The sequence below is a fragment of the Poeciliopsis prolifica genome, unplaced genomic scaffold (assembly GCF_027474105.1).
Source record: "Poeciliopsis prolifica strain line A6 unplaced genomic scaffold, Auburn_PproV2 SCAFFOLD013, whole genome shotgun sequence".
NCBI classification, from domain to species: Eukaryota; Metazoa; Chordata; class Actinopteri; order Cyprinodontiformes; family Poeciliidae; genus Poeciliopsis; species Poeciliopsis prolifica.
In genome coordinates, this window is record NW_026562388.1 from 11,693,206 (window position 1) to 11,712,500 (window position 19,295).

Here is a 19,295-nt window from a genome sequence, read left to right on the forward strand (position 1 = left end):
TTTTTAAGGACCAATCAGAGACACGCCTGGTTTCTAGGCAACATATGTAAACGTTGAAGTACGTTAGGATAGGATATGCTAGGATAAAGACGAAAAAGAGGAGACATCTCTTACATACTTACATTGAAATATACTGGTAAGTAAATAGATTATTCTTCTTAATTTGACATCGCATTAATACGAAAATAACGTTCGTCCGAAGATGAACAGTCCCAACACATCTGTTTCAATGGTCTTGTTTGTCCATATTGTATTTTTTAATCTTTAAACTCTGACGTATTTTCTTTCAATTCTCTTTTGAAAGTTATATTTCAGTTTGCTTTATTAATAATTAATTATTTATTTATTAATAAATATTGCAGCTTACTTTTAAACTTTTGATTTTATCCTACTATCTTTAAACTGGTAATTACATTTATAATGATGCAAAGTTAAAATTTATCATAACAGCCATCAACGTCAACAAGTCTTCGAAGAAAATTGTGTAATATAAGTTACAACATATAATTTCCCTCTGAGATTAATGAAATATTTCTTGAATTGATTCCCATTGACATCTGTGGTTGTAAAATGAGAAATCATTAAAATGTTAAAAGTGTAAAAAGTCAAGTGGATAATATTAATAATTTTTTTTAATCGTATCTGATTCCTCTTTTTTGTAGATATTTACAAAACATCTAGTGGGAATTATCAAGAATAAGATGCTCAACAGCGATGAACACAGGACGAATTACACAAGACAATATGACTTTCAAAACCAGTGCAGCTCTGGAGATGTACAGTGTGATTTTGTCTTTAAGAAGAAAGCAGATGGAGTGGATCATCCATTTCCAAACAAGGCTATAATCCACAGACGAGCACCTAGGAAACAAGTCCCTCTTGGTTTGGATAATTTTGAGAAAATTTGTATTTCAACACAAGAAAGGAGCAATTTTTTGCCTGAAAAAGATCATTCTCATGTCATCAGAAATACCACAGAATCAAGGAAAACTTCCCAAAGAATGCCCTGTGCAGAGCTGGAGATGGATGGAAAAATTTATGCCAAAGAGCAAATACTGCTGGAGAAGCTGGGGAAGGTAGAGCAAACAATAAGGAAATCAATCCAGTATGACGGTGGAGACACCCTAACAGGTAATGTGTTCAAGAGCAGATTTGAGGGGCAACACAGTGAAGAAAGCAAACATAAAAAACCTCAGAAATCCATGATATCTCACTTTATGGACATAGAAGAAGAAGACTGCCATGGCAACTTTACCAGATCAAGAAATAAAGAAAATCCCAGGACTGGAGATCAAATGAGAAACACATATGAAGTACAGCAGGCCAGTGGGGAAGTCAGTAAACAAAGAGTGAAAAGTATAACTCTGCATGCAAAAGAGCCCCTGAGAGGAAAAACAGTAGGTGAAAAACATTACAAAATGTGGGAAGAAGTAGATGAAAAACACAGTGAACAAAACCAGCCTTTTCTGGGGAACACAACTTGGACGAGGGAGAAGAAATACAAAGAGATGCTTCCGAAGAGTCCCAATGGTTCAGGTGATAAGCAGAACATACACCCGAAGAAGAGTGTTCTTAACCCTTTTCATAGAATGGTCACAGAAACCCAAAGAAGAGAAGAAAGAAAACTGTCTACAGAATCATCTCCACCACTGGTTTCCAATTCGTCTCAAAGAAGCAAAGATCAACAACTGGTAGAGCTCACAGAGTTGGCCGATGACAACTCGAAGTTTCTCCCTTGCAAAACCTGCAACAGAATGTTCAGAAGTGACCGGCTGGAGACACACACCCAGATCTGTACAAAGCTGAAAAGATCTCGTCCAGTTTATAACACATCTGCTTATAGGAAGAAAGGAATACAATAAGGAGAATACTGGAAAACTCACATCACTAGCAAAAGTTCAGTGGTAAGCCAATAATTTTGCATCTCCTAAGGTACCAGGGTAAAAATCCTCCGGTGCTCAAGAAATTTCTAGTACTAATTTAAGCATATGTTTAAAAGTTAAGGTTTTTAATTGCAGGTCCATCTCTGTTTCAATACTTTCACTTCAAGTTTAAATCATATTGTATATAAGGCAATAGTTCAACCAATTGAAATGTCATTACATACAGGTGTATCTAAGAAATATATTGTGAAAAAGTTTTTATCAAATTTCAGTAAATTAAACTCATATGAAGAATTGTTGCACATACAGTGATATGTTTCAAACCATTATTTATTGCTATTATGATGATTAGCGCTTACAGATAATGAAACCTCAGAATTCAGTCTCAGATAATTCAAGAGTTTAAGGGGGATTTTTGAAGCAAAGAGCCATTACACACAGAGGTATATAGGACATGGGTTACATGTATATATGCCATAGAGACCACTGGAAGTGTCTCATGAAATAAGCAGAAAAAAGGACTGGAATATTGGTCAATCTTATTAAAAAAATAAAAGTCGATTCAGCATTCCATTAAATACCCAAGATTGAAGAACTAGAGGAAACGTGGTGAGGCACATCATCCATGTTATTTCAAGTCCACTGAGAAGTTTTCAAAAATAAATGAATGCACCAAGAAGAGGTGCTCTAATTAAAGCAGCATTCTGTCATTGATTTGATCATTCATAAAGTCTAAGTGTGATTGCAAATGTTTAATGTAAATACTGTAAATGGCACTTAAAAAGATATGTTGTTTTTTTTTTTAGGTTAAGAGGAAGAAATTACAATATCACACGGAAAGATGTGTGACCTCTGCAGGGGTCGACACCAAGCTGTAAAGAAAAGGCCAAGATGACCCGAATAAGACATGGACCTTCAGATTTTCTGCTATCAAATGACCCCTCTCATCTCATGTGATTGCAAATTGTCTTCTAAAAAAAGTTCCTGTACAAAAATACATTTTTACCATTTTAAGCAGCTTTTATTTATTTATTTATTTCTGACTTGTACACAAAACAAAAGAAACAGTCATGATGAAATATAAGTGGACAGAAGCAATAACAGAACACTAAAGACTAAAACAGCCAAATAAAACAGCTCACCAAAGGCACAGTATTGTGATATCTGCAAACTTTCTAAATTCATTGGGTTGCTGCAGTTTACTGCACAGATATACCACAAGTGCACACTGCAGACAGCTCACAACCCCACAAGTTGGGATTTATTAACTTTGAAATCAAAGAAACAGTCATGGTCATAAGTTTTATAACAAAATATGCCCTTAGAAATTCAAAAGAATATGAGATAAAGTGCTCAAAGTAAACACAAACACAAGGAAAAAAAGGCATTTTATGAATTGAAAAATTCTACACATCTGCTGTAGAAATAGAAGTAAACTTAGAAAGGTACAAAATACACTGTCCTGTGCATTAATAGGACAATATTTTACTAAGCAAAGCGATACTGTTAGCTGTTTAAAAGAATAGAAAATGACAATAGAAAAAAAAACAAAGTCTAGGTGGTAAAATGATTCAATCTACATCAAGACGGTGATCCCAAAAGATCTGAGGAATCACCTGCAAACGGATGAAAATCTTCCATCTCCAGAGGAAATGGAGGGTGGACCTACTGTACATACATGTCAAAAGCAAACCCAAACTTCCCCAAATAAAATCAAATAGCATACAGAACCCAACTAAACAGTTCTTCTTTTATAAATGATGCAGAAAAGGGTACAATACATATCCAGAAAGTACACAAGGAAAATATCCTAAAAAAGCAACAAAGGAAAATGTCTTGCAGGGTCAAGAGCAACTTAAATGTTATAAGGACGACATATAATAAAGCTCAGAGAAACTGTTCAAGTGTTCAAAACTCCCAAAGTAAACAGACACATGCTGAATCTAAGAACTCAAGAGGCATAAATGTGTTACAAAAATAAATCAGTAGTTTTATTGTGTTTTCACACAATTCTTTTTTTTAAACAGAACATGCAAGTTTTTAAGTAATATATATCTAATTGTGAAAGACAAGATGTTAAATATGCATATATCTAAAGAGGCTATATTGTTAAGACCACTGCAGATAATCCACTCAGTGAAAAAAATGTGATTTATAATAAAGTCCTGAGCTCACACAAGCTGCCCACCTTCTCAAGTGGGATCCATTTGCAAACAGTTGCAGGAGCTGGTCTTCACTGTTATGTGAATAAACACAAATATTTGAGTCCCAACTAACTGGAGACTCGGTGCAGAAGCCGTTCAGAGGCAGAGCTGACATCCAGACCTCCTGACAACCCTGTCAGATTGTCTCAGATATTAAGCTTTGGTGGTTCATGTTGAATCCAGCCAACACATTTCAGGCTGCCGAAACAAGCTGGATCAATACACCCCAGAGAAGACAGGTGTGCATGTAATACACATTACATCATGTAAAACTGTATCATCATGTGCCTGGTTTTAACCTCACACGCTGGCTCCAGCTGATCTGCCGCCGTGATTTGTGAATCCAGATCTTCTTCCTCCTTTGCTTGACATTGGTTCAGAACGACGGTTTCCGTTTCTGTCTCGCTCTTTTTCCTGCAGCGTGGAGCGGTTGATTGCTGCCCAAAGCCGTTCATTTTCCTTCTGCTGCTCCTTGATCTGAAAGGGAAAAAATATACAACTGGACTTCAATATTGTTAGGTTTATTCATGAACTAGTACTGGGAAGCACATGCAAATTATCTCAAGAGAACTAATATTACAAAAAATTAATGGAAAATGCAACTTAATAAGTAATCAATTCTGGGAATTCAACTTCCTCATGCTAAGCATCTTCAGTACTTACTAGAGCACACTGTCATTGTGATTTTCTCTCTGCCATCTCCAGATGCAAAAAATGTTCCTTCACTTTTGAATTAGCAAACTATCCACTAATAATTGCATACTATGCTTCTGCTAGTGTTTTATGGTTTATCATGTTTGTCCCAGCAGTTAGTGACTTTTTTTTTTGTCTTTGCCATATTTCTAGCATGCAGTGAAACAACGTTAGATATATGGCAGTCCAGATATTTGAGATATTCCATGTCAAACACACCTGAAACTAATAAAGCCCTAGATTGCATCAGGTGTGCCGAGACCAAATCTGATTTGCAGACGTGTTCCTCACTGAGTTTGAATCATTTTAACTGCAGTGGTTTGTGAAAGGAGGCTTTAGTTGTGAATTTGGATTATTTTTATTTATCCATTTAAAATGTTTCTCTGTAATTTGTTTCGCAAACACAAACAATTATGAATTTTGACAGTATATCTAATTTAGATGCAACTGTAGCTTGTAAAAATTGTGATGGAGAAAAAAAAATGTACCTGTTTCTCAAGCACCTCGATCCTCTTCTCTTGATGGGCGAGTGTTTCTTTCAGCTGTAAAATGTGTTGAATTGTCATCCATATTTTGGGGTGAATTAAAAGATTATGACTTGCACTGATGAGTGAGTGAATCTTCTACCTGAACCACCTCACTGCTGGCTTTGCAGCAGGCACCATATTCTCCCTTTGTGCCTCCTTCCAAACATTTTACTTTGTCGTAGCTCTTCCGTCTTGTCTGCAGGGCCAGAAAATAATCTTCAGATTTGAACCATTACAAAAGCAGAATTCTGAACAAACAAATCATGGTTTTGTTCAAATAAAAAAAAAAAATAGGACTAATAAAAATGAGAGGGTATTTTACCACTGATCGTACCTCGTTGGTAACAGCTTCTGCTGCTGCTGTGAGCTCTTTCAGCTCTTCATACGGCCGAGTTGCACTTTTAGAAAAGGAGGCGAGCTGGCCTTGATCAGACTGTTCAGACTCATCTGGCATTGGGATAAACTCTGCATCCTCAAGTTCCTATTGGGCAAGAACAACATACAGCTTTTATTTTCTTTATAAGTCTTGTACAAACTGGAAATAAGAAAAAAAAATGCTGTTGATATAAGACGATATTTTGAGTAATTAGACCTGGATATTCGAGTCTGGTTACACCGAAACTCAAAATTCCCATCCTGTTTTGATTGACAAATCCACCAAAAGCAAGCGCTATTGGTTGTGCTACTAAGAACAGCATTTATGTGTTGAGGTATTTAAAAATAAAAACTACCTGAAAGAAAACTATATTTTCTGTGACAGGTCAAGACATATTTGTAGTTCATTTAAGCTGCTGAAGAGTGAGCGAGAGCAAGACTTACAGCAAATAATAGGAAGGTTGAACGGACGACATTGTTTTGAGCTTTCATCTTCTGCCTGTCGTGGAATATCCTGAATGTGGAAAGTATCTATGATACATTCCCTTGAGATTTCATATTGCGACTCCTGTGTTAGTACAGCTAACTGAGCTAATTGCTAATATATGACAATGGACAGTTTGAAATGTAAAACCTTTTATCCTTTTGCCTTACTTTTAATTTGCAAGTATAACCTTGCTTCATAACAGCTGCCCGATTGTAGTATTATATGACCATGCATCTACTACAATGAATAAATGTATTCCTAGCATTAAGGCTAGGAAAAAAATATCTGAAAGATGTCATGTGATTGGTGCTGCTCTATAGCAAACCTTTCTAAGCCACAGAGGACAAGAACTGTCCCCGGTTTGGTTTCCAAATGTCATCATTGGTGCCTCCAGGAGGTCCTCTGTGTTTACTTCTCGAGTTCCCCCAAGACTACCGTCACGACATTCTGTTTCCAATCCAGGCTCTACGTCCATGTCCTCCATTGACGTCGACGCCTCCTGACCAAGCCCTTAATGTAGACACAATCATACAGAGCCATTAGGGCAGTCCAAAGATCTGTTTGATGGTGACTAGAAGGCATACCAATTGATATTCCACTGCTGTTTGAACGAATGGTTTTCGAGTTGAGCACTTTTTCTAGAAAATAGAAAAAAAAGAAAAGAAGTTATTCTTTTGTTTTGATTTATTTTGTCAGAGAAGTGTTTCCAAAAACTTACCCATTATGATAATAGTATGCCAGCCACGACAGGAGAGGTCGGGTACATGGTGAAGAGAGCCAAATATTGGTCTTGGCATGGCAGGGCAAACCTCGGAACCAAATCCTTTATCTGGAGGCATTCCAAGTCTCCCATTTCCTGCATTTCCCCATGCAAAGATCTGGTTGTCTGCAAAGGGAAAAAGCAGATCACTGGTAAACCAATAATCTGATCCAAGGTCACAAAGTTTGACATAAAACCTTAACAGATGGCAGCTACCATATTTTGTCCAGGAGACTTTTCTTACCTTCAGTGGCTGCGATGGTGAATCCATCTCCACAAGACACTTTGCTTACACTCTTCCCTCCAAATGGCCCAACAAGGACCTGGACACCTTGGTGCCTCTTGAAGTCTTTCACACCTAGCTGCCCGTACTTGTTGCAACCAAAAGTGATCAGACGACCTCGTTCTGGAATGCCAGAGTAAACAAATAGTAAAAAAAAAAAAAACAGTTTAAAAGTGTAAGACATTCCACATTTGGGCATCTGCCATACCATCAATGGCAGCTGTATGGGTCTTCCCAGGAGCTATGACTTGGATTTTGAAGCGGGACAGCTGTTTGACCAAGGTGAGAGTGGTGATGTATGGTATCCCCTGGTAAGCCTAAGAAGTAATGATAAAAGAAAGAAAGTTCATAAACACATTTGCATCAGCTTGAGCCTTTTGCTACAGAGTCGCAGGTACAACCTATTACCTCTCCTGGGTGGTTTTTGATACCAGAGATGCCCTGGTTCAACCCCAGCTTGTTGAAATCATTGTTTCCACATGCCAACACTTTGCCCATCTCTGTTAGAAAGAAGGTGCCATCGCTGCCACATGATACTGAGGTAATGCTGGCACCTCGAGGAACTTCCACCTAAAAGAAGAAAACAGTGCACATGACCTCAGATGGCAAGAGACACAAACACAAATTCTTTCCACTGGGATATATTTAAAACATAGACGGGAGTCTTACTTTCATCGGAGAGGAGAAATCATCCTCACACTCAAGGCCAAGACGCCCTGCGGCAGCAAACCAGAGACATAAATGCATGTTACTTCAGGTTTTTAAAAATGCTTTACTACAATAAACCAATCGAATGTAACGATAGCACACTGAAAAGAATTTTGTCTCCACCTTATCACTTATCCCAATTACAGAAAGTCTTGTTGATCACACATGTGCAAAGCTGAGAAACTCTATGATCAATGCTTGCCGTTCCATCTCCTAACTCGCCAAATCAACCAAACTCCACCGTGACAACAATTAATAACATTCCACTGCACTAAGGCGGTCTTAAGCAAATCAATGCTGAATTAAATTTACAAATTCATATGGAAATGTCAAAATTTGCACAGAAACAAAAATAGCCACCTAAGCAACCAAATTAGGCAAATTATCTGCAAATAATTTTGACTCTAAGTTACAACCTCAAAACCAAAAGTATATTTTGGAGACTTTTTGTAATAAACAAAAACAAATTAGAACACAGCTATAACATGGAAGGAGATGAATAATTCTATCTTAACAATGAGATTAAGAAAAGACTGATGTACGTTTGTAACGGGTCCACCAGAATCACCTATCAGACTCATAGGGTGTGGCCTTACCCGTTTTGTACATCCAAATGGTTCAAACTCCAGTCAGATTAATAGAGAGCAATTTTCAAACTGGGTGTTTCTACTACATCAATGTGCTCTTCATAAACCATTCCAACTTAGCTCTAGCAGTTTGGTGCTGCTGAGGACAGATTTTTGTCCAGGATTTCTCTGCATTCAACAAGTTAATTTTTCCATCAACTCTGATCAGAGTCTCACCGTCTTGTTTGAAAGTGGGGGCGGTGTGTTCAGGGTGAGGTGCAGTGTTAGTTTTCCTGCCACACATAACATGCTGCATGTGGGCGAAAAAGACCAGATCACCCACTCTGCTTTTTGTCTGCCGAGTCCTCTACATGTGTTGTGACAAACTGAGAACTGGACATTTTGTCCTTTTATTTTCTGTTGAGCTACAACATGAAGGATGTTACCTGCAGTATCATCAGAACAAAACACTACGTACCGTACTCTCCACAGCCCCACGAGTAGATGCTACCGTTCTGGGTCAGCACCACAACATGGTTGTCTCCACAGGAAACCTGGCGGACACGGCGCTCCTCGAAAAACACCAGAAGCACCGGCTCCAAAACTTCATTGCCCATATCACGATCAACACCAATGCAGCCGTAATAGTCTGACCCAAACATGTACAGCTGATCTTCGTCTGCATAAGAAAAAGCAGAATTTTTAATGAAAATATTACAAAGCAGCAACATGTTTCTGTGAGTTTTGAATGTATTTCTAACCCACCAGTTACACAGGCACTGAAGTCGGCCCCACATGCAACCTGCCGGATTGCCTTCCCCTGAAGCTTCTCCACCCTCTTTGGCTGCCGGTACGACGCCTGGTCCCCGTGCCCCAGCTGGCCCACCATCTTTGCTCCTCCTTGCACATCCTAAGAAAGCAAAAAGTTGCTTTAAATAACAAAGACAAACATTACAATGTCTGCTTTACGGTGAACGACTGGTACTTACAGCCCATGTGTACAGCTCCTTTTCCACAGTCACTACTGCAAAATGATTCTCTCCTGCACACACGTGTTGGGGGCTGCTGCCAGCTTTGAACGAGTCGAGCTTCTGGGGAGTGAATTTCCCTCCTCCCCAGTAATAAACCTCCCGTGAGCGTGTCGTCACGACGGCAACAGGAGTTTCACTCACTGTGCTCAGCCTAGGAAAGCAACATAATCACATCACAGGACTGAAATAACAACAGTGAGGCTTTTAGAACATTTAACATACTGTATATTAACTTACTTTGGTTTCTTCATTGCCAAGTTCAGCATAACAACTTGCTCATCAAGCTCCCTAACAGAAAGACAAACATTCAGGGAAGGATTCATATTTCCAGGCAGGTTAATTTACGACTCATAAATGGTCTTACTGTCGGAGGCAGGAGATGAAAGGTTGGTCCAGGATTTCATCAGCTGTTGGCCTCTTTGCAGGATCCTGCAACACAAAACACATGATTATCAAAGAGGCACTATTTTTACCCAAGACTGTTTATTATTAGAGACGATTCACAATAAGACTGATTATTCCCCTCGCTCACCTGATTAAGGCACTCGTACACTAACTGGATCAATCCACTAGTGTAACAATCTGTGTTCACATCCATAGTCCAGTTTCCTTGGACGATTTTAACACAGAGGTTTAAAGGGTTCTATTTAGACACAAAAAGAAAAAAAATTATAATAGTAGGAAGTTAATTTCTTGCATAAAATTCAATAAGTCACATTCAACCAATGAAACCCACCGTGGCATCAAAAGTCTTTCTAAGAGTCAAGACTTCAAAGAGGACACAACCCATGGCCCAAATGTCTGACTTGAAGTTGTACTTTGCACCCTGGCACAGTTCAGGTGACATGTAATAAGGAGTTCCCACACACTGCAGACAGCATGAAGAAGGAGACAGAGTTATCTTAAGACATCGTACAGTGTTTGTTTTAATAATGCCAGAGGTAAACTCAGAAGGTACGATACAGAAATTAAGTTGAACAAATGTTTGAGGATTGAGAGGGACTCACTGTTTCTGCCATTGAAAACTCAGAGTCTAGCTTCTTTGCAAGGCCATAATCTCCCAGTTTCATGAGGTTGGTTTTTGTTAGGAAAATGTTCAGAGTTTTGATGTCTCTAAAAGAAAAACAGACCAAATAAACATACATCTGTCATTTGTTGTGGCTTATGAAAATAACTTTTTAACATTTTGCGGCATCACAACCACAAACTTAAAGGTATTTTTATTTGGATTTTATGGAATAGACCGACACAAAGTAGTAGATTACATATAAGAAAGTAATGGCTTCTAAAGGTTTTAGAAATAAAAACCTGAAAAATATTATTTCCATTTGTATTCAGTCCTCTGTGAATATCTCCTTAGAAATCACTAATGAGGTAATGGAATCCAATTTACATCTTTGTGTAATTTCATATCCTCATAAATTTAGCTGTTCCATAGAGATGTTTTAAACACTGTGACATTATAAAGCAACATCTCAAACTTTTCAGATCTAACTGAGCACTGTTTAATCTATCATCTAAGAATTGAAACAATGTGGTACATTTTCAAAACTACAAAAACACAGCCAAGCAGGCCAGGAAAGAAAAGCATAAAGGAGAAGCAGCCAACTGATTTAAAATAACTCGAGAAGAGCTGCAGTGATTCATAGCTCAGGTGCAAGAATATATCAATACAACTATTACAGTTGTTGAAAAAAGCTACATGAAGAGCTTTTGCAGTTCACTGCTATTTGTGTTTCTCAAAGAATATGCTAAACAAGAACGGGACTTTTTGGTCCTGAGGCAGAATGCAGGAAGACAGGAAGCAGACATTGCACATCACACTGAACAAGATTCCCTAAACGACTTTAGTCAAATTCTCTTGTCTTAATTCTGCTTACATTGTACAATTTCAGATTGTTAAACCGCCTAATTGTTTATCCCATAGGGCGGTTATTGTCTTTGCACGGGATGCTTCTTTTAAATTTACTGTGATGCACTGAGCAAAAAAAAAAAAAGAAGAAAAAATGAAAATATGATTAAGATGTACAATGTTATAATATCAGGTTTCAATTCGAACAAGAGAGAATCAATCAGCCTATGTACAAAAACAAAGGTAGCTGTACAATCCGATGTCAGGATTAACTTCCATTCCACCTTTATTTATAAAATCTCTTGAGAAACAAAAACCTTGCTACTTTGTGTCAGTCTACCAAATAAAACCCCACTGCAGTACATTGCAATTTGGTTTTGAAACAAACAGGATGTGAAAATCTTTGAGAAATAATAATTTTGCAAGCGACTGAGATAAAGTGTTTCAAGCAAACACATGTCCTGTAAGATCCTCTCAATAACAATAACATCTTACCTGTGTATGACCCCAGCCTTGTGAATGTAGGCCACTGCTGAAGTGATTTGGTACAAGTACCATATAACAATCTTCAGAAACATTAAGGAGATTAATAACATAATCACAAATATCTGTATTTGAAATGAACAAACAAAAAATGATGATCCTGCACCTCTTCGGAGAAAAGTTTTCCTTTCTGCTGGATGATTTTGTCATTCAGATTTCCTCCTGTGAGGAAAAAAAGCTCTTTAGGATTCTCTTTTTAAACTAATTCACAGAGCGAACAAAAAAACTTTATTTTTTACCATTGCAGTACTCCATCTCAATCAGCAGAGTGTTTTTATCCATGAAGTGATTGAAGTACGCTATGATGTTGTTGTGCTCCAGCATGGAGAGGATGCTTATTTCATTCATGACATCTCGGCGCGTCTTTTCTGAGAGCGAGTTCAGGTCCACCTCTTTCCACACAACTAGGGAGTTATCCTGCAAACAAAACACAGTTATCCTGCAACAAAATGGCTGAAACAAATGTTGGTCATTTTTACTCAGAGTGCAGAATAAGACTAAAAAGAAACACGAGAGGATAAAACTCTAACGTGTCTGATGACAACGATAAAAAAAATAAAATAATATTTTTATAGCATGAACAATGCTCATTTATATGCTTAATCCTTGGAATGTTGATTGCCTTGTTCTTGTTAATGTTCTTCAACATACCACTGACATCATCACAGAAAAGCAGAATTTATACTGAGACTAGTAAGGCATGTGGACTCTACTCATCAGGTGACTTCTCAAGACAAATTGTTGCAATGATCTGCATTTAACTGTATCAGAGAAACAAGGATTGCATACAAATTCTTTTAAAAATACTGTAATTCCAGAAGGAATACAGATGCTGCAATTCATATTATACAATTTTTCACACAGAGTTGATGCAGATGCTATTGGCAGGAAGGATCTCTTGTAGTGGTCTGTATGACAGCAACCTCTTGCTGAAGATTATTGGATATCAGTATCAGGAAGAGGATCCTCAGCGTTTTCTCTCATTTTCTTGATATTATTTCACAATGATCTGAGTAGTCCCCAAAACAGAACCAGATTTATTTACCAGGTTGTTTAGTATTTTAACCCCCTGACTCACAGGAGCACCATGTGTTCAGATATTTAATTACTAATATTTTAATCCACTCCTTCCAGTTCACAATTATGTACTAATAATTATGCACAAAACTCCAATAAAGTGCATTTAAGTGTGTGTCTATAAATTGTCGACATGTGAAAACATGTTAGAGGAAAAAGTACTTCAGAAAGAATGTTGGTGTAAATCAGCTTTAACCTACGTACCTCTGTTCTTCTGTACAGAGTAGCTTCACCAAACGCCCCCTTTCCGAGGATCCTGATAGGAATGTAATGCAGTTTCTCCTCCTCGCCATTAAATGTGCCTGAAGCTGATCGCTCGCTGACCACAGAGCCGCCGCCTAAATCCGAGTTTAGCGAGTCGAAATGTCTCTCATAGTCCTCCAGAGACATTTCTACTGGGGGATTTGTTAACTAGACAGAGGGGAGGAAATAGCCCGACAAGGCCTAACGACAACACTTCATGAAATACTCATATGAAAGTGCGCGGGTTTGTACCATATTAGCCCTTTTCGACCACAAGAAGAAGCTGCTTGACCAAAAAACACGACCAGATTCCTCCAAGCCGCATGTAACACACACGACCGCAAATAGATATCGCAGCCAAATGAGTGCAAACTACATTAGTCACACAAACATCAAGTACAACACATTATGGTGAAGACGCTCGGTTAACTTTTCATTCGGTTCCCAAAATAAAGTATTCCAACTTACAATGCGTTATGAAGTATTTTACTGTGAAAGTAACAAGAGATAATTTCCGGTTAAGATTCTAACGGTTAGCTTGATTTTTGCTAATCTGTTAGCGATGATGACAACCTTCAGCTGAAATTAACACTTTTTAAAACTGCCAATGGATTGTTATTCTACTCTAGGAAGCAAACTTTACATGTCAACTTCAAACATCGAAGGGAAACTGAGTAAAAGATATCTTGGGAAACTTATCTTGGGCAACTACTGCGTCACTTCCCAAAGCACCGGAAACGATATTAAATGTAATTAATTTTTTGTTTTAAAAGCTTGCGTTCGAGTATTTTTATTTTTTGTGATCAGAAAATGAATCAGCGGAGACATAAATGTCTTTTTATGCTTGAAGAAGCATAGCGAGAAGAAAAATCTTTTTTTTTTTTTTTTTGCGCATGTAGGCTCCTAATTCTGCAGCCATCAAGAATATGACTGTAGGTAGCGCTGTTTTCTCTGTACAACTCAAAGGTGAACACCATCGTCTATGTTTGCACCACAAATACATGTTTTGAAAAAATTAACTTATTCAAAATTATATGGCAGAGAATAAGGCTCTAACAGGGAACTTTAGGTAACACATTTTTTGTGATAATAGCTGTTTGGTGAATTAAACTTTAATAAACAGTCTCTCTGTATTCTAAGTTTATTATTTTAAACATAAAACTAAAATCAACCTTAAATTTCTACTAAATATATATATTTAATTAAAAGCAGCTAGTATTTGAATAATATAACCCCTTTCCGTTATGTTTTTTTTTTTTACTGGTTGCTGATAAGAAAATTCTGTTAACAGAACATTCATGAATCAGTCAGTAAATTCCATCCATATTTCACGTTTTTGAACTGGGTCGGGATAGAAAAAATTATATCCACCCTCTTTTATGACTGTGCTTCCACTGCTAGTGTGCATAAAAAAGGAAGAACAGATACATATTAGTCAGTACCGTTCTCTGACAGTTTAGTCATGGATCGCCAACAAAACTTCAACAGAGATAGACTTCTCTGTGGACAAGGTAAGATCTTAAATTAATCAAAGGGTCATTTGATTGATCTTTAATGTCTGGTTGTGGTTGCACTTCCATTTAAAACAGATAGGGGATTACTATTATGTTTTCAAAATGTGTGACAGCATGAATATTTTATTTCATATTTTATCAGAAAACCCACAAGAATAGATATTAGATGTATTTTTCCACCACTGTAATATGTGACACACATATCTTATTTATTTATGTACCTACCGTTCAAACGTTTGGGGTCACATTGAAATGTCATTAAAAGCACTGTACTTTTCAATGAAGATAACTTTAAACTAGTGCTAACTTTAAAGAAATACACTCTAAACATTGCTAATGTGGTAAATGACTTCTAGCTAACAATGTCTGGTTTTTGGTGCAATATCTACATAGGTGTATAGAGGCCCATTTCCAGCAACTATCACTCCAGTGTTCTAATGGTACAATGTGTTTGCTCATTGGCTCAGAAGGCTAATTGATGATTAGAAAACCCTTGTGCAATCATGTTCACACATCTGAAAACAGTTTAGCTCCTTACAGAAGCTACAAAACTGACCTTCCTTTGAGCAGATTGAGTTTCTGGAGCATCACATTTGTGGCGTCAATTAAATGCTCGAAATGGCCAGAAAAAGTGAACTTTCATCTGAAACTCGACAGTCTATTCTTGTTCTTAGAAATGAAGGCTATTCCATGCGAGAAATTGCTAAGAAATTGAAGATTTCCTACATTGGTGTGTACTACTCCCTTCACAGAACAGCCCAAACAGGCTCTAACCAGAGTAGAAAAAGTAGTGGGAGGCCGCGTTGCACAACTAAGCAAGAAGATAAGCACATTAGAGTCTCTAGTTTGAGAAACAGACGCCTCACAGGTCCCCAACTGGCATCTTCATTAAATAGTACCCGCAAAACACCAGTGTCAACATCCACAGTGAAGAGGCGGCTGCGGGATTCTGGGCTCCAGGGCAGAGTGGCAAAGAAAAAGCCATATCTGAGACTGGCCAAAAAAAGAAAAAGATTAAGATGGGCAAAAGAACACAGACATTGGACAGAGGAAGACTGGAAAAAAGTGTTGTGGACGGATGAATCCAAGTTTGAGGTGTTTGGATCACAAAGAAGAACGTTTGTGAGACGCAGAACAAATGAAAAGATCCTGGAAGAATGCCTGACGCCATCTGTTAAGCATGGTGGAGGTAATGTGATGGTCTGGGGTAGCTTTGGTGCTGGTAAGGTGGGAGATTTTACAGGGTAAAAGGGATTCTGAATAAGGAAGGCTATCACTCCATTTTGCAACGCCATGCCATACCCAGTGGACAGCGCTTGATTGGAGCCGATTTCATCCTACAGCAGGACAATGACCCTAACACACCTCCAAATTGTGCAAGAACTCTTTAGAGCAGAAGCAGGCAGCTGGTATTCTATCAGTAATGGAGTGGCAAGCACAGTCACCAGATCTGAACCCCATTGAGCTGTTGTGGGAGCAGCTTGACCGTATGGTACGCAAGAAGTGCCCATTCAACCAATCCATCTTGTGGGAGCTGCTTCTGGAAGCGTGGGGTGCAATTTCTCCTGATTACCTCAACAAATTAACAGCTAGAATGCCAAAGGTCTGCAATGCTGTAATTGGTGCAAATGGAGAATTCTTTGACGAAAGCAAAGTTTGATGTAAAAAAAATCTTATTTCAAATACAAATCATTTCTAACCTTGTCAATGTCTTGACTCTATTTTCTATTCATTTCACAACGTATGGTGGTGAATAAGTGTGACTTTTCATGGAAAACACAAATTGTTTGGGAGATCCCAAACTTTTGAAAGGTAGTGTATATATATATATATATATATATATATATATATATATATATATATATATATATCTATATATATATATATATATATATATATATATATATATATTTATATATATATAAATAATATATATATATATATATATATATATATATATTTTATATATATATATATATATATATTTATATATATATATATTATTTATATATATATATATATATATATATATATATATATATATATATATATATATATATATATATATATATATATATATATATATATATATATATATATATATATATATATATATATATCTTTTAGAAAGAAGGAATTCATTTATTTTCATTTGCATGTTTAATGTTTCTCAAAAAAAATAAAAAAAATTATATATATATATATATATATATATATATATATATATATATATATATATATATATATATATATATATATATATATATATATATATATATAGTATATCCTGGTGTTCCTCCCGCGTCGTCGCCTCCTGGTGCTCCTCCCGCGTCGTCTTCTCCTGGTGCTCCTCCCGAGTCGTCGCCTCCTGGTGCTCCTCCCGTGTCGTCGCCTCCTGGTGCTCCTCCCGAGTCGTCGCCTCCTGGTGCTCCTCCCGCGTCGTCTTCTCCTGGTGCTCCTCCCGCGTCGTCGCCTCCTGGTGCTCCTCCCGAGTCGTCGCCCCCTGGTGCTCCTCCTTCGTCGTCGCCTCCTGGTGCTCCTCCTTCGTCGTCGCCTCCTGGTGCTCCTCCTTCGTCGTCGCCTCCTGGTGCTCCTCCCGCGTCGTCGCCTCTTAGTCGTCCCAGTGTTCCCTCGTCGCCTCCTGTTGCTCCTCCCGAGTCGTCGCCTCCTGGTGCTCCTCCCAAGTAGCTGCAGCACCAGAGTGCAAGTCACTCTATATTTGCACACTGCAGAGCTGCCCTGTTCAAACACCTTTCTCATCTGGGAGGAGATGGCTTGATACGCCCGTTTGCTGTGTATCATTGCAGTAAACAAGAGTGGCTTCTTGGTGGTCGCCGTTGCAATTGACATCCCCCTACCTGAGCCGGGCAGTCCTGGTATAAGTTTATACCTCTTGAAGTCTGTGATGTCGGTCAATTTTACAGCTGTGTGGAACTTGGTTATGGAGTTCTTAAAACACAAATAATTCTCTGTGACATAGAGAACTCCATACCCGCCGAATTCTTTTGATGTTATATTCCTGTCTCTATTCACCATATAGCAATGCCAGCCGGTCTTAAACTCAGGCAGAGGTTGCTCAGTCTCTGGGATGTTAAACATTTCATGAAATGGTTTTTTCTTTTTCATGAAATGGAAAGGGCTGCCAACGTTTCTGAAATGAGCAGCAGTGAAGCTGCTCAGTCGAGCCCTTGTTGCAGCAAACAGGCTGTGGCGCTTGAAGTCTTTGTGATCTTGCAGCTGTGAGTCGACGGGTATCCTTTCCCAGAAAACTGCGAAGGTGTCGTAACGCTTCCTTAGGTTGGGGTAAGTGTTAAAGATGAAGTCAACGATGAAGCACTTTAAGCCGGCAGAAAAAACTAAGATTGATCCCATCATCTGATACGGTAAAAAGCAAGAAAAGAAAAAGAACACCCACAGTAAAATGTAGAACTTCATGGTCGTGTCTGGCTTGACCCACATCAACAGATTTTTTTCCCTTCTCGAGGGTGTCGGCTATCAGTCCAGACAGGTTCTGGGTTTGATGAAGAACATCGTGAACCTGATGGAGCTTCTCTCTCCATGACGGGTGTGCCTTTGGTAGTCCCAGCGGCTCAGTCAGCTCCGGGACGATGCTCCAGTTAATATTCCAGCCTTTGGAAATTAAATAATTCAAAGAAAGGCGGAGAATTAATAGCAGCACAACATGGGGATGGTCCAGCCATGCCACGCTGTGTAGAGGTATGTGACGAACCAAAATAAAGACAGGTGTCCAGAGGTCCAATTGCACAGGGCATCCAGGTTATTGCAGATATTTTGGAGTGGAATGGCATCTCGTTCCGCCCGTTTCATGTTCTCTTCTAACTTCTTAGGTCTCAGTTTGTCCTCTTTCTTGCAATTGGGTCCTCTGGCTGGACAGTACATCTCCAAGTAATCTTCAAACTGATGGGACAACTTTTTCCAATAAGTGTTCCACACAGTGTCATTGTCCTTCGGAGGTGGTGGAATGTGAGATGACTCAGGTGACGTATCTTCAACCTTTCTTTGATCTCTTTGGTGTTCTTTTCTCAATTCCCGTTTCAGTGCTTCTATGTGTATCTCACTATCTGCAACCTTCTTCCTTAGCAGCTCTTGTTCTTCCAAGGAATCTTGCAGCCGTCTCTGCATCTCTTTGATTTCCCCCGCGTCACAGAATTATCTGGGCTTCCTGCTCCAGTTCTGAGTCAGATTCACTCAGCTCATCCTCGCGTACTTTAGTCAATTCCTCATCGCTGGAGTCAAGTGAGATTGTGGCTCAAGGCACGGAAAATGGATTTTCTTGGAGCACTTTGACATTTTTGCTGCTGCTTATTCGAATGTCTGACAAAACTTTATGGGCTCAGTGTTGGCGCGCAAGACATGCAAGCTTTAGAACTTCTTTGATCTATTGTGATGTACATGATGTCTCTTATGACCTCATCAGTGAGGTCACTGGAGGTCTGAGGCAAGGTCTCGCTTCTGATCGTTGTTATGGAAACCATCAGATCTTCTGCATGAGTCAAGCTGAAATAACGACTAAAATACTTCAATAATA

General features: G+C 38.5%; 3 protein-coding genes across 3 annotated transcripts in view; 2 read left to right on the plus strand and 1 right to left on the minus strand.

The window, feature by feature from the left end:
- Positions 1 to 35: 35 nt before the first annotated feature.
- Positions 36 to 2,897, plus strand: LOC129365185 (uncharacterized). The gene is made up of 3 exons (XM_055038185.1): positions 36 to 136; positions 663 to 1,904; positions 2,690 to 2,897. The coding sequence occupies exon 2, from the start codon at positions 702 to 704 to the stop codon at positions 1,860 to 1,862; it is 1,161 nt and encodes a 386-aa protein (XP_054894160.1). The 5' UTR covers positions 36 to 136; positions 663 to 701; the 3' UTR covers positions 1,863 to 1,904; positions 2,690 to 2,897.
- On the minus strand, positions 2,881 to 13,626 carry LOC129365184 (serine/threonine-protein kinase Nek9). The gene is made up of 23 exons (XM_055038184.1): positions 13,194 to 13,626; positions 12,152 to 12,329; positions 12,019 to 12,074; positions 11,865 to 11,935; positions 10,525 to 10,630; positions 10,254 to 10,385; positions 10,050 to 10,160; positions 9,882 to 9,946; positions 9,755 to 9,805; positions 9,476 to 9,668; positions 9,252 to 9,396; positions 8,965 to 9,165; positions 7,882 to 7,928; positions 7,621 to 7,782; positions 7,421 to 7,529; positions 7,174 to 7,335; positions 6,888 to 7,055; positions 6,754 to 6,807; positions 6,495 to 6,679; positions 5,642 to 5,788; positions 5,408 to 5,503; positions 5,269 to 5,322; positions 2,881 to 4,564 (listed from the first exon to the last, which is right to left on the minus strand). Exons 1-23 carry the CDS (start codon positions 13,377 to 13,379, stop codon positions 4,388 to 4,390), a joined length of 2,856 nt encoding a protein of 951 aa, XP_054894159.1. The 5' UTR covers positions 13,380 to 13,626; the 3' UTR covers positions 2,881 to 4,387.
- A 1,068-nt stretch (positions 13,627 to 14,694) lies between these two features.
- LOC129365639 (CD209 antigen-like protein E) overlaps positions 14,695 to 19,295 on the plus strand; it is a 17,510-nt gene continuing 12,909 nt past the window's right edge. The window contains exon 1 of the mRNA XM_055038973.1: positions 14,695 to 14,743. Within this exon, the coding sequence (XP_054894948.1) occupies positions 14,695 to 14,743 (49 nt within the window). The remainder of the gene's footprint in view (positions 14,744 to 19,295) is intronic.